The following is a 15,482-nucleotide window of genomic DNA, read 5'->3' on the forward strand; positions in this document are numbered from 1 at the left end:
ATTGCACAAAAAAAACACTCTTGCTGTTAAAGAGATCAAAGCATCCTTACCCTGCACCGATGCCCCATAAAATTGTAAACACACGCCGGTTTCTGGGTGCTCAAATTTTGATCACATGACTGTGGAGGCGCTGCGACGGTGGCTAAGTGAGAATTAGCAGCACCACTGCAATTTTGAATGGCCGCTAAACAGACAGTTGTAAGTCGAGGAACCCCCCCCGTATCCCCTTGCCCTCCAGGAGCAGCTGCGCCATTACCTGGTTATAGGGGTAGAAGAGAGTGCAGATGGCACAGTAGGGCTCCCTCAGGGCAGCGGCAGCGTTGAATCGCCTTTCGGCTGCAAAGTTGGGCGCTTTGTTTTTCCACTGGAGGGAAAGTAAAGACTTCAGGGGCTCCGGATCCCCGGCGTCTTCCTCACTGCTGAAGAGGGGAGTTTCTGAAAGACAAGAGGAGAGGAAGTTCACATCTCCCCGAAGAAGCTGAAATGGTGAACATGCAAATACGGAAGTCTGGGCTTTTATGGGCTTCCTGCAGATACCACTTGAGTTTCTTTCCCTGATTCCTAAAGGGGGCTCAGAACAGAACAGAAGGACAGCAACAGCGCTTGTATTTATATACTGCTTTACGGTGCTTTTACAGCCCGCTCTAAGCTGTTTACAGCGTCAGCCTCTTGCCCCTCAGCAATCGGGGTCCTCGTTTTACCCACCTCGGAAGGATGGAAGGCTGAGTCAACCTTGAGCCTGGAGAGGTTCGAACTGCCAAATTGCAGGCAGCCGGCAGTCAGCAGAAGCAGCCTGCAGTACTGCACTCTAACCACACCATTGGTTAGAGCCACACCATGGCTCTTAATACAGTTAGAAGGCATCTTGGATCAATTTCCCTCCACTGCTTCTTGTCCTGCCTTCAAGGGCTTTGGAGAATAGCTTGACTCCCTCTTCTTTGGGGCAGCCCCTCAAATATTGGAAGACTGTTGTCATGTCACCCCTAGTCCTTCTCTTCATTCAACCAGACGTACCCAATTCCAGCAACCGTGCTTTATATGTTTTAGGCTCCAGTCCCCTCATCATCTTGGTTGCTCTTCTTTACACTCTTTCTAGAGTTTTGACATCTTTTTTGTATTGTGGTGACCAAAAGTGGATGTAGTAGTCCAAGTGTGGAATAAAAAAAGAGAAGTTTGTAGCTTTCTTGTGAAATTGAGCAACTTAATACAGTCACCCTCTTTTGGATTACTTCCTGTTCGGTTCAAGAAACAGCCAATAAAAGATTTATGCTTTAGTTTTCAATGTGTTAAGCTGCCGAGTGTCACATTTGGTGAGATAGGTGGCATACAAGTTTGATGAAAAAGAAAGAAAGAAAGAAAGAAAGAAAGAAAGAAAGAAAGAAAGAAAGAAAGAAAGAAAGAAAGAAAGAAAGAAAGAAAGAAAGAAAGAAAGAAAGAAAGAAAGAAAGAAAGAGGAGGGAGAGGGGAAGGAGGAAGAAAGAAAGAGGGAGAGAAAAGAAGAAATGGCAAGAAAAAGAAAGAAGGAAAAATAAAGGAAGGAAAGGAAGGAAGGAAGGAAGGAAGGAAGGAAGGAAAAGAAAGCAAAAGAAGGAAGGAGAAAGGAAGAAGAAAGAGAAAGAAAGCAAAAGAAGGAAGGAGAAAGGGAGAAAGAGAAAGAAAGAAAGAAAGAAAGAAAGAAAGAAAGAAAGAAAGAAAGAAAAGAAAGAAAGAAAGAAAGAAAGAAAGAAAGAAAGAAAGAAAGAAAGAAAGAAAGAAAGAAAGAAAGAAAGAAAGAAAAGAAAGAAAGACAATTAGTTCAGAGCTAGATCTGCAGAACCCTGGCCAGGAATAAGGATTAGACTGGGCAATTTTTAAAAACAATGAGCTTTCTGAAAGTGGAACAATTGTGCTTTTTAAACCACCATTCCTCCAGGAATTCAGAAGGACTGAAATAAAGATCAAAAGGGAGAAAGAGAGCCAGAGAGAATGCTTCCCAATTAACTTAAAACAGAAATTACATCAGTTCCCATTTTTTAACATGACCTGACTAAATCTCCAAAAGTGCTTAATGTAGTTTTTAAAAAATCCTTATGATCAAATTCAAACATTCAAACACTAACTATCCATTATTAGGGCTCTTAAAGAAAATCTTGGGGTTAGCTAAATCTGAGTACTCAGTCACCCTAAATGTCAAGTAAAAAGGAAGCAAGGCTATCTTAGTTTTTTGTCTGTTTTGTCAGCTTTCACCTTGGCTAGGGTCTATCAAAAGGGTGGATTTAGCAAATAAAGCGTCCTTATAAGGCACTGGGCTAGAAACCAGGAGACGGTGAATTCTAGTCCCCCCTTAGACACAAAAAAAGAGAGAACAGAATATGCTAGAGAAGAGAGAATAGAATATTAATATTAATACTACTTTATAATGCCTTAGTAAGACCACAGCTAGAATACTGCACCCAGTTTTGGTCGCCATGATGTAAAAAAGATGCCGAGACTCGAGAAAGAGTGCAGAGAAGAGCCACAAAGGGGCCTGGAGGCTAAAACACATGAAGAACGGTTGCAGGACCTGGGTAGGTCTTGTTTGATGAAAAGAAGGACTAGGGGAGACATGACAGCAGTCTTCCAATATCTCAGGAGCTGCCTCAAAGAAGAGGGAGTCAAGCTATTCTCCAAAGCACCTGAGGGCAGGACAAGAAGCAACGGATGGAAACTAATCAAGAAGTGAAGCAACTAAGGAGGAATTTCTTGACAGTTAGAACAATGAACCAGTGGAACCACTTGCCTCCAGAAGTTGTAAATCAGGGGTCTTCAAACTTGACAGATTTAAGACTTATGGACTTCAACTCCCAGAATTCCTCCTCCAGCCATGTTAGCTCAAGAATTCTGGGAGTCCTCAAGTCTTAAACTTGCCAAGTTTGAAGATCCTTGTTGTAAATGCTCCAACACTGGAAGTTTTTAAGAGATTGGATAACATTTCTCTGAAATGGTACAGGGTTTCCTGCCTAAGCATGGGGTTGGACTAGAAGACCTCCAAGATCCTTTCCAACTCTGTTATTCTATTCTATTCTATTCTATTCTATTCTATTCTATTCTATTCTATTCTATTCTATTCTATAACCTAGAGAAGAGACCCTTATGATGACTGAGCCCAATCATTCGCTCATGTAGAAGCATATGTATTGTCCTCCCTGCCAATTCTCCTTGTCCGGCGATGTGGCCTTGCATGGACCTTCGATTCGAAAATGTTGGAATTCTCCTGACAGCATTCAGGAACAGCCGTCACCTGATCCAGCAAGCCAGAACAGCTCCGTGACTCAAGGGTCCGGCAAGAACGAGGTTTAGCGGCCAAGCCTCGTGGGTCAAATCCAGCGAGTCGACCAGGCAGAGATGAAGCTCAAGCCAGAAATAAGAGATAAAGGCCCCTCCCCCTTCAAGGCCCCCCCATCTCCATCCCAACGTAATGGATGGGTTGCCATCAATGCTCACAGCTACCAACTCTGCGAGGGACGAGCTGCCCTCCGATGAAGAGGAGGGTATCTCGTCCTGATGCCCAGGAAAAATGCAGGAGCCGCTTTCTGTCTGTTCATCTACGTGAAGATGCAGCAGGGGGGCTTGGGGGGTGGCATTTGGGGGGCTACATCAAATGATTGGTAGATGCAGAAAGGCACAAAGAGGCAGAGAAGTGGCCACCAGATGGCTGGCTATGGTAGTAAAGGAAGTTGCCTCAAAACCTTTTATTTGGGGTTCAAACGTACAGCCCCCAATTCCACAAAACTTGGGGAAACATATATTTTTCATCCCACTTTTATTACTTAATAAGTACCGTGTTTCTCATATAATAAGGCCGGGTCTTTTTTTTTTTTTGAGCCCCGAAAAAATGGCTAGGCCGTCTTTTCGGGGGTGACTTAATTCCCCCCTTGCATCTTTGGGCGGGCGGGCGGCGACAGTTTGGATGTTGACCTCGGTGTTGGTGGGGCACTTCGTATCGGGGTCAACGCAGGCAGCACCATATCCGGGTGTGCAACAAAAGTACTTCCTAACGGCAAGCCCCCCCGCCATTTCTCCCCCCATTTCGCATGTTTTAATATAGGCCTTAATTTGGGGGGAGGGGCTTAATTTCATTTCATGCCTATAAAACATGCTGGGACTTCCTATTGGGGGAGGCCGTATTGTTGGAGAAACAGGGTAGCTCAAAGCAGCTAACGAACTTTATACTCCTTCCACTTCTCATTTTCCCCACCCCAACAACCCTGTGAGGTGGGTTGGGAGGAAACTAGCCCCAAGTCTGGCTTTAGTGTCTTAAGACAGGACTAGAACTACTCTGTCGCCTGGTGATTGGCCCAAAGTCACCCAGCTGGCTTTCATGCCTAAGGTGGGACTAGAACTCAGCGTCTCCTGGTGATTGGCCCAAAGTCACCCAGCTGGCTTTCATGCCTAAGGTGGGACTAGAACTCAGCGTCTCCTGGTGATTGGCCCAAAGTCACCCAGCTGGCTTTCATGCCTAAGGTGGGACTAGAACTCAGCGCTCCTGGTGATTGGCCCAAAGTCACCCAGCTGGCTTTCATGCCTAAGGTGGGACTAGAACTCACCCTCTCCTGGTGATTGGCCCAAAGTCACCCAGCTGGCTCTCATGCCTAAGGTGGGACTAGAACTCACCATCTCCTGGTGATTGGCCCAAAGTCACCCAGCTGGCTTTCATGCCTAAGGTGGGACTAGAACTCACCCTCTCCTGGTGATTGGCCCAAAGTCACCCAGCTGGCTTTCATGCCTAAGGTGGGACTAGAACTCAGCGTCTCCTGGTGATTGGCCCAAAGTCACCCAGCTGGCTCTCATGTATAAGGTGGGACTAGAACTCACCATCTCCTGGTGATTGGCCCAAAGTCACCCAGCTGGCTTTCATGCCTAAGGTGGGACTAGAACTCACCATCTCCTGGTGATTGGCCCAAAGTCACCCAGCTGGCTCTCATGTATAAGGTGGGACTAGAACTCACCATCTCCTGGTGATTGGCCCAAAGTCACCCAGCTGGCTTTCACGCCTAAGGTGGGACTAGAACTCACCCTCTCCTGGTGATTGGCCCAAAGTCACCCAGATGGCTTTCATGCCTAAGGTGGGACTAGAACTCAGCGTCTCCTGGTGATTGGCCCAAAGTCACCCAGCTGGCTTTCATGCCTAAGGTGGGACTAGAACTCACCATCTCCTGGTGATTGGGCGAAAGACACACCTAAAGTGTCTGGCTTTCCTGCCTAAAGTGGGGCTAATTCTAGTCCCATTTTAGGCAGGAAAGCCAGATACTCCTTGTGATTGGCCCAAAGACGTCCATCCAGCTTTCCTGCCTAAGGGAGAACTAGAACTCTGAGTCTCCTGGCGATTGGCCCAAAGTTACCCAGATAGCTTTCAATTCTAAAGTCTCTTTGTTTCTAGCCTGCTGCCTTCAACGTGAAACCAAACCGTCTCTGTAATTATTCCTGAGCAGAGAGAGGTGTTTGATGACACCGTTAAAGAATAGGAGAAAAATGATCTGTCGGCACCCTATTGTACGTTGTGTCTTTGTCTCTCGCACAAAAGATACCTCAAATACCTTTAACAAGCTGCTTTAAAACAAAAAAAACCCTCCCTAAAATGTACTAGGCTGCTAGTGTTTTTACGACTCTGGTTAAGAGATGAAGCAGGCTGTGATTTTTGTCAAATAAAGCCCCCAAACGGTGGGAAGATGAGAAGGTGTCATCCTTTCAAAACCTGCCCAGGTGGGCTTTTGAGGCTAACCGTGGTTCCTCCACAGCCAGCAAAGGTTGGAGCCTCTTGGCAAAAGAGGATTGAAGAGTCGTTCTTCTCCCAGCCCATTGGCGGCTGTGTTGCCCAGGGCAACCCGGAGGAATGACTAAACCCTGGTCTGTTCACAAGCAGGCCTCGTTTTTTTTCCTTTTCGGACTCACCTTCATCGCTGGAGGCTTCCTGCTTCACCACCGACAACGGGGAGCGGGTGGGCGGCTTCCCCAGAGGGTGACGGCGGCTTTTCTTGATCTCCATTTTGAGTTTCGAGAAAGTAGACGTCGTCTGGAAGAGAAAAAGGCCAACAAAAAGAAAAGAAGGAAAAAAGAAAAAAAAAAGAGAGAGAGGGAGAGCACATTATTTTGCATACCTTACAACGTGAACAATACAGGCAGTCCTTGACTTACCACATCATTTAAGAGACCGTTCGAAGTTACAACGGTCTCTTAAAAAAACAACAACTTACGATCATCTTTCGCACCGTTTCTGCAGCATCCTGATGGTCACCTGATCAAAATCCAGAAGCTTGGCGACTGATTCGTATTTACGACGGTCGCAGGGTCCAGAGGTCACGTGATCTCCTTTTGCAACCTTCTGACAAGCAGAGTCCAAGGGGGAGACCTCGTTCCCTGAACAACCACCGTGTTATTAACTTAACCACTACAACGATCCACTTAACCGGGGGGTCTCCAACCTTGGCAACTTTAAGACTTGTGGACTTCAACTCCCAGAGTCCCTCAGCCAGCTTTGCTAAGGTTGGAGAACTGGTTGCAAGAAAGGTCATTAAAATGGGGGCAAAACTCACTTGACAAATGTTTCAGTTAGTAACAGAAATGCTGGGATCGAGGACTACCCGTCGTGGTGTAAAGAGGAAAAGGTCCAAGGTTAAACCTTCAGTGCTTTATTATTATTATTGTTGTTGTTGTTGTTATTGTTGTTGTTGCTGCTGTTGTTCAACCTTTTCTGGTCTGCTTATCCTCCTCCATTTCAGCCACAGATGCTAATCCATACCAGAAAATATTTGTAGCCCAGGACTGAACTGCGGACGGAGTTCTTGGTGCTCTCTGAGTTTGGCTGTTGCAAAACTTTTTCCTCCCCCTAGTCCAGTGATGGCTAACCTATGACACGCGTGTCACTCGTGACACGCCGAGGCACTTTGACTGACACGCCTGTTGGTGTGGGGAAAACCTGCACATTTAGAGGCTGCCTGTGCTCTGCTCCAATCCCTGCTCCCTGCTTGTTGCGTGGAGGCGTGGTGTCACCAATGCTGCCGCGAGATCTTTGCAGCAGAGAACCAGTTTTAACCGCCATAAACTGAGGTTTGTCAGTTTCATTACCTCAGGAACGCTAACAGGAGGAAAGGAGATCCATGAGGTTCACAGCCCTGTAAGGTGGCCTTCCGATCCCCACATCCTGCACCTGCAGCCCTGAGACCAGGGAGACGAGTTTCACAGCCCTGTGTGATCACCCCCAGCCCAGTCCGTCATAAACCAAATTATTGATATTTCTTGAAGTGACACACGACCCGAGGAAGGCTACACTTTTTCCCGATTTTCGACACACCAAGCTGAAAAGGTTAGCCATCGCTGCCCTAGAAGGACTGAAGGTGTGAGGGCCAGGCCCTGGAGTTGACCCAGTGAGATGCATCTGAATGAAGATTTTTTACCTGCTGACACCGAATACAGGTAAGCCTCGAGTTACGATCCCAACTGACCCCAACGTTTATGTAAGTGGAACATTTAAGTGGAGTTTGCCCCCACTTTACGACCTTGCCACACGTTAAGGGAATTGTTGCATTTGTTACATTAGCAACACGGTTGTTAAGTGAATCGGGATTTTGCATTGACTTGGCTTGTCGGAAGGACGCAAACGGGGATCAGGTGACCTTGGGACACGGCAACGGTCATAAATAGGAACCAATGGCCTAGGGACTTAATTTTGATCATGTGACCAGGGGGGAATGATGCAAGGGTTGTTAAGTGTGAAAAATGGTCCTAAGTAGCTTTTTTTTCAGTGCCGTTGTAACTTTGGAACGGTCACCAAATGAACCGTTGTAAGTCGAGGACTACCTATAGACAGAATCTTGTCCAATTAAAGTTATGGCAGGAATAGCTAACACCCAAGAAGATAGATTCAAGATCCAGAGGGATCTTGACAGACTCGAACACTGGGCCGTATCTAACAAAATGAAATTCAATGTAGAGAAAAGTAGAAGTCCTACATTAGGCAAGAAAAACCCAAAGGACATATATAGACTGGGTGAAACCAGGCTCAATAGCAGGAACTGGGAGAGGGATCTTGGAGTCTTAGTGGACAACCAGCTAAATAGGAGCCAGCCGTGTGCAGCAGCCGCCAAAAAAGCCAATGCAATCCTAAGTTGCATTAACAGAGGGATACAATCAAGAAAAAGTGAGGTATTAATACTACTCTATAAAGCCTTAGTAAGACCACACCTAGAGTTCTGCATCCAGTTTTTTGAAAAAGACTTCCGGTTGCAAGGCTTTGGTGGCGGCAGGAATCCGCGATTGTGCGCAGTTCCTGCTGCACTCGCTGCTGAAGTGCCTCCGATCCAGCTGGGTTTGAGGCTGTCGTTCCCCGTAGAGGTAACGGAAGACAGAGGAGATCCGGCAGGGATCTGGGGATATCGCAACTCCTTTCCCCAGCCGGCTAGACTCCTTTTTCCTAAGGTGGTGGAGCGGCGGTCAGCAACGGCCGGCACAAAGAAACCTTCAGCCGGACAAGATCGTGCAGGAGGAAGTGTCAGAAAGTGAAAGTTCTTTGGCTGAACCGGGACTCTGAGGTATATCTAAATACCCTGGAACTAAATAATTTTTTTGAATGATATATTGTTTCCAAAGGAGACTGTGAAAGCGGCGAATGAAAGTGTTAAAAGGGAAAGTTCACTCTCCTTCCTTATGGAGATAGCAAATAGACATTGAAAAACCTGCTTTGGCACAGAAGGTAAAAATCAAAAGTTTTTTTTTTTTGCTATAAGTGGGAAGGGAGAGGTAAAAAAAAAAACCTTATATTAAGATCTTGCTGGAGGAGACGGCTTGGAATTTATAAGATTAGAAATTAACTGCAATAAGACTTCAAAAATATATTTTGGAACTTAGCAACCAGGATGATTAAGGGACTGGAGACTAAGGCATATGAAGAACGGTTGCAGGAACAGGGCCTGGCTAGTCTAGGGAAGAGAAGGACCAGGGGAGACAGGAGAGCAGTCTTCCAATATTTGAGGGGCTGCCACAGAGAGGAAGGAGTCAAGCTATTCTCCAAAGCACCCAAAGGCCAAACAAGGAAGAATGGATGGAAACTGAACAAGGAGAGATTCAACCTGGAAATAAGGAGAAATTTTCTGACAGGGAGAACAATCAACCCATGGAACAGAAGTTGCCTTCGGAAGTTGTGGGAGCGCCGTCACTTGAGACCTTCAAGAAGAGATTGGACTGCCATTTGTCAGAAATGGTGTAGGGTCTCCCGCTTGGGGGGCTGGACTAGATGACCTCCAAGGTCCCTTCCAACTCTGATTATCTGTTATCTGTTATTCTAACCTAACAGATACAGGGTGTTATTCCAACTGCTGATTATCACCTTTAAGCCCTCGATGGCACAGAACCAGGCAATCTGAGGGATTAACTTTCTCTAAAATCTACCTGTCGTACCAGGTTAGAGAAGGTGGGCATAATACTAGTCCCATCCACCAAATATTGTACACACCTAATCAAGAAACTAGCAAGAAGGAAACCACACTCCTGCCAATACTGACAGGACAAGCCATAGTATGTAAACAGAGAGCAAACTCCACTCCACTCTAGCACTGATGAAGTTATCTAGTTAGGTCATGAGACGTCTGCTAGTTTATTGATCGAGCTGTTAGGGCAAGCTTTCAGGAAGGATGAAAGGATGGAGCCCTGCTGAACTTTATGTTGTGGCTCGCTGGCAGCAGGTATGGATGGCTGAGGTCTCTGACAAGTGAGGATTCGGACGAGGGGCCTGCGTGAGAAGCAAGGATGGGGCCAGGACTATCGGAGAGTGGGGTGCTGCCTTCGAAGGTTGTGGAGCCTGGCAGCAGTGATGAAGAGGACCCTGAGGAGCCTGTGCCCAGTGCATGTGTGAGCAGAGCTGCTTGAAGGAAAGAGCAGCCGAAGCAGCACGGGCGACCCGGGAGTAAGGCTGGAAGGTGATGGGATAAAAGCCAGCCTTCGGGGTTGGCTTCTTTGCAGGAAGCAAAGAAGCTCTTTCTACTCGTTGAGTTCTCGTTGAAGCCCTGCTTACTCCGGTTTGTTTTTTGAAACTTCTGGCTTGGGATATTCTTGGCAGCCTTTTGCAACCTTGAAAGAAGGGCTTGCTCTTATCTGGGACAATTAGTTTTGAACAACTCTTGGCTGTGAATGCACAGAGTTCACAGCACCACATTAAAAAGGTTTGCTTTTATACATACACTGTTTGATTTGAACAAGGCTTGGGTCAGAACACTTCATGGGGCAAGGAGTTCCATAGGGCAGGGACCACCCCACACTTCCTACCTCCTGTAAGATGAGACTATTTGGAGCTGGGGAATTCTGGGAGTTGAAGTCCACAGGTCTTAAAGTTGCCAAGGTTGGACAGCCCTGATCTAAGGCAATGGAGAGGCCACATCCTCCTTCCCCCAATGATCTACAGACAGTCCTTGACTTACAACTTTTCATTTAGAGACCGTTCAACGTTAGAACGACACTAAAAAAATGACCTAATGTTCGTTTTTCATGCTTCTGACCACTGTAGCATCCCCATGGTCACATGATCAAGCTTCAGAGTCTTTGGCAATGGGCTCAGGTTCACTTAACAACTGTGTTACTAACTTAACAGCTGCTCCGCTGTTAAGAAATTCACTTAACAACTGTGGCAAGAAAGGGGAAGTAAAATGGGGCAAAACTCACTTAACAAATTGTCTCACTCAGCAGCAGAAATGTTGGGCTCGATTGTGGTCATAAAGGGAGGACTACCGTATATTGGGGAAGTGTCATTCTACATCGCGGCTATCCATGTGAAGGACTGTTTACGTGGCAAAAACACACCTCCAGCCCCTGAACCACAATGTGGAGATGAGAGCATTTCCTACAAACATGCCCCTCTCTCTCTCTACTAGGAGTGGCTCCGCAACACAGTGGCTCCTCCACTTACAACCGCTCACTTAGTGATCGTTCAAAGTTAAAATGGCATGGAAAAAAGCCACTTACGACCTTTTTCAGTTATGGCCGTTGCAGCATCCCTGAGGTCACGTGATCAAAATTCAGTGCTTGGGCCATTGGTTCATACTGTTTTGACCTAGGCTTCCCGAGATCATGAAGAATGGAATAGAATGGAATTCTTTATTGGCCAAGTGTGATTGGACACACAAGGAATTTGTCTTGGTGTAAATGCTCTCAGTATACATAAAAGAAAAGGTACATTTGTTAAGAATCAAGAATCGTAACTCCTTGTCCCAACAAAACCCCTTTTATTTAGACTAAAGTGAATTCCTCTCCAGCAAAGTCCCGGCCAACAGTCTTTCATGAGATTTCACAACTGCAGACCTTTATCAGGCTTGGAGAGTTGCCAGACCGATATCTTCCAAACACCACGCTGTAGCAGCAATTACTTGGCAAGAAGTCAGAAACAGATCTTCACTCTAATGAGTTGAACTAATTGTCTCCTGTAAACACCACTCCCCTTTTGCTCCTCTTTTATTCCTTCTGGAAGGGGCCATTCACTGTCCACCTGTGGCTTTACTCCCGAGTCAACCCTTGTTCCTTAGTGTTTCCTTCTCCTGACAGCTCTGTGCATGAGCACACTGGGAACAGGCTCCAGCTGTTCTTCTGCCCCACTGATCTCCGACTCTGAAGGCAGCTGATAACTGTTGGACGGCCCTGGCCCCATCCCTGCCTCCGACGCAGAGCCCTCATCAGACCCTCCCCCAGACTCCAGGACGGGCCCAGGTTCCTCCCCAACCTCCTCACTGTCTGAGTCTGTCGCCAGTTCTGCTGGCGGCCACAACACATATTTATGATGGGTGCGATGTCTCCCGAGTCATGTGATCCCCTTTTGCCAACTTCTGACAAGCCAAGTCAACAGGGAAGCCTGATTCGCTTAACGACCATGTTGCTAATTTAACAACTGCAGTGATTTGATGAACAAACGTAGCCAGAAAAGTCGTAAAATGGAGCAAAACTCACTTAACAAATTTCTCACTTAGCAACATAAATTTTGGGCTCAATCGTAGTCGAGGACTATCTGTGGTAAACCCGGTGTGGATGAAGAGATAGAACCACCCTTTTATGAGAGCCTCTTAACATTTCCATTCAAAGACACGATTTCTTTCCATTTCCCAGGCTTCTGGTCCCTCTGATTCCAGTTCAAATCCAGGCATCTCTTTGTTTCCTCTTTTGGTACCTTACAAATCCAGAGTTGTTTTCAGGGAAAACTGACAAATGCTTAGCCGTGACACACCTACCTGCTCACATATATATATAGTGCAAGACATCTCTGTGTAAAGCCATGCAACCAATTATTAGGTGAGAAATGCTTTGTCAGAGAGCAAAAGAAAGGGTTGCCTAGCAATAAGGATGCAGTATTGTTAGAGCGGTGAACGTACAATATTTAGCATTTTCCAAAGTGCCCAATTTTGTACCAGAAAGATCTCAGTGTCTTATTTGCATTATTTTGCAGAATTATCCCAAAAATAAACCCACCAGCATGGTTTCTTCTCACTTGTATCCAGAAAAAAATATATATTTTTCCCCCTCCTTTTTATGGTTTACTAGTGTTAATCGCTCTCTTAGTAAGCATACATCGGTTCTTGGAACCTGGATGGTATATAACTTAAATCTGTACATTGCCACTGGGCTTGAGATATACAAGTAGTCCTCGACTTACAACGGTTCGCTGAAAGTTACAACAGCTTTGAATTATTTTTTTTTAACTTAAGATTGTTTTTCACACTTACAACCACTGCAGCATCGCTGTGGTTACGTGATGAAAATTCAGACGTTTGGCACCTGACTCGTATTTATGATGGTTGCAGGGTCCTGGGAACAGCCTTTTGTAACTTTCTGACAAAGCAAAGTCAATGAGAAAGCCAGATTCACTTAACCACTATGGCAAGAAAATGGGGGCAAAACTCACTTAATAACTATTTCATGGAGCAACAGAAATTTGGGTCTCAATTGTGGTGGTAAGCTGAGGACTATCTGTATTTCCTGCAAACCATTTTCCCTTTTGCATATGTGAGAGCATCAAGAAAGCTTAATTCCACTTGCCCCCTCTTGAGGCAATGCTGGCCAAACCCTGGTCTGTTGTGCATTTTGGGATGCCATATTATCTCCTCCCCGGAGATCAAAAGAGCAAATAAAGAAGGGATCACACTGGTCAGAAGACAATGCGTTAAAAAAACAACAACATTTATTGCTGGGTTGGCAAGGCCCAACTTTTCACAGCCAGACAAGGGAACAGGTGGCCCCTGCTGTGCCCATCACTGGCCACCAGCACAACCACAGACACACAAAAAGAGTCCAGCTTTGGCCCAGAACACTTCAACAGGTCGCCACAGTCTCGTCTTTTGGGAAGGTTTCTGGCCCAGCCTGCCAGAAACAACAACATCCCTACGGGAGAGCCGTGCAGCAGCAAAGGCCGGGATTCCCCCATCAAGCCCCCAGGATCTTGTTGATTTTCAACCGGATTTTTCTCCAGTCGGCCGCCATAATGTCCGAGTACTGCCTGTACAAGAGGTGCCGCAAGCGGAACACCAGGTTGTGGGGCAGGGCGCGCTTCCCTCTGCCCCCGTAATAGCTAACGGCGCTTCGCCACCTCCGCAGCTCATCTGGGGGGACCATCCGTCGGAACAGGGCCGCCGCGTACCTCGCCGGCTTGCCGCAAACGCGCTTGAATAACTCCCGCCTCTCCCTTTTAGGGATCCTCCACAGGGTGATATCGTCCAAGCGTAGGACAGCCTGCAACAGGGGAAGGTGGATTACTTAACGCTAACATGTGACACAAGAGCTTTCCCCGTAGCTGAGCCACAGGGCGGGAGACCCCTGCCCCCGATAACTGGCCGGCCCAACGCGCCACATGGGAGTCTAGAACGGTAGTTGCTCAGCCTCAGCGAAGTTGACAAAAGTGGGGTCCTTGTTGCTCTCCAAAACTTGGGGTGGTTTCTTGCAGGGGTTTCATGAGACTACAAAGTTCAGGTAGTGTCAGGGTTCCAAGTGATACAACCATAGCAAATAGAATTCCGAGGCAGTGATATTCCTCAAAGGACTGTTTTATTGGATATATCATATTGGCACAGACTGGTGAAAACCGACTCTTAGCAATTCCCGCGGTTTTCACCTACTTAAAAAGTTTTCCCCCTTCCCCAAATGATCAGTCACATGGTCCAACCATTATGTCTTCCAGTTGCCTGGTAATTTCACTCCTCCTCTCTCTGACCACCTGTGGGAATGTCCTGGGTTCCCAGGAGAAAGTATTTTGTTTGGGCTACAAGCCCCATCTATCTCTATTCCCCACCTCCCTAGCCCCTCAGCTCCAGTGTGGCAACCCTGAAGCCCAGAAAATGGACTCGGTCAGGCCAGCTTCAGGGGTTGACAGGTAGCCCTGTTGTCATCTTTGGAAGCTATATTGAGATCAGATGCTCCCACGCTTTCACATTTGGAGCCTGGGAAAGTGGGACGGGGGAATTTATTGGAGTATATCTAATTAGACATAACATTCTTTTTTTCTGATTCAAGGTCAGGTTCTGTTGCACCTAAGTGAGAGGAAGTCTTAACTTGGGACGGATGGTGATTGGGCCATGTGATGCGATGATGGGTGCAGGGGGATGGATTTTGTAGTTTTTACTTATTGTAAGGAAGCCTGGAACTTTCAGATTCAGGATTCCTCAGTTGTGCCAGTTTACTATCCAAATAAAAAGGAACCTTTGAGAAGATGTCTGTCTCGGAGTTATTGGGCGGAATGGAGGGTTGGCTGGAACGCTGACACCTGTACTTGTTTGTTAATTTATCAAATGTATTTGTTGATAAAATGTATTGACTGCCCATCTTACCATAGGATAATTCTGGGCGGCGTACAGTTACAACTAAGTTAACGTATCAAAAGTTAAAATCAAACCTTCAAACCAGAGAATTGGACCATTTGAAGTTACAACAGCACTGAAAGTTATGACCGTTTTTCACACTTGCAACCACTGCAGCGTCCCCTGTGGTCACGTGATCAAAATTCAGATGCTTGGCAACTGACTTGTATCTATGACGGTTGCAGTGTCCCAGAGTCTTCCCCTTTTGCGATCTTCTGACTACGGGCAAGCCAGATTCACTTAACAACTGTGTCATTAACTTTACAAGTGTAGTGATTCACTTGAACAACCGTGGCAAGAAAAGGTCGTAAAATGGGGCAAAAACTCACTGAACAACTGTCTCGCTTAGCAATGGAAATTTTGAGCTCCATTGTGGTCGTTAATTGGAAATTAGTTGTAATATCATCATCAGATGTGACTAGGGAACATAGCCAATGCTAGTACCACACTGATGATGCAACCAACTTTGGTCATGAAATGTCTGGAAGAAAACCACCAAGCTCAGAGAGCATCAAGGACCCCTTCAACCATGAGCTATAAATATTCTTTTCTAAAGTTAAGAATGTTTGAAGTCCATAAATTAACAGAATTCCTCAGCCAGCATGCTGAAATGTCCACGGGAATGTTGCCAAGGGTGAACAGCAC

General features: G+C 46.3%; 1 protein-coding gene across 2 annotated transcripts in view; it reads right to left on the reverse strand.

The window, feature by feature from the left end:
• KDM4B (lysine demethylase 4B) overlaps positions 1 to 15,482 on the reverse strand; it is a 239,305-nt gene that overhangs the window by 37,859 nt on the left and 185,964 nt on the right. For both annotated transcript variants that reach the window (XM_087952780.1, XM_087952779.1), the window contains exons 13-14: positions 5,911 to 6,031; positions 257 to 435 (exon numbers count right to left, since the gene is read on the reverse strand). In XM_087952780.1, the coding sequence (XP_087808906.1) occupies positions 257 to 435; positions 5,911 to 6,031 (300 nt within the window). The remainder of the gene's footprint in view (positions 1 to 256; positions 436 to 5,910; positions 6,032 to 15,482) is intronic.

This window comes from Notechis scutatus, chromosome 1, assembly GCF_049901735.1.
Source record: "Notechis scutatus isolate UNSWTSFEM ecotype Mainland chromosome 1, rNotScu1.2, whole genome shotgun sequence".
Classification (NCBI taxonomy): domain Eukaryota; kingdom Metazoa; phylum Chordata; class Lepidosauria; order Squamata; family Elapidae; genus Notechis; species Notechis scutatus.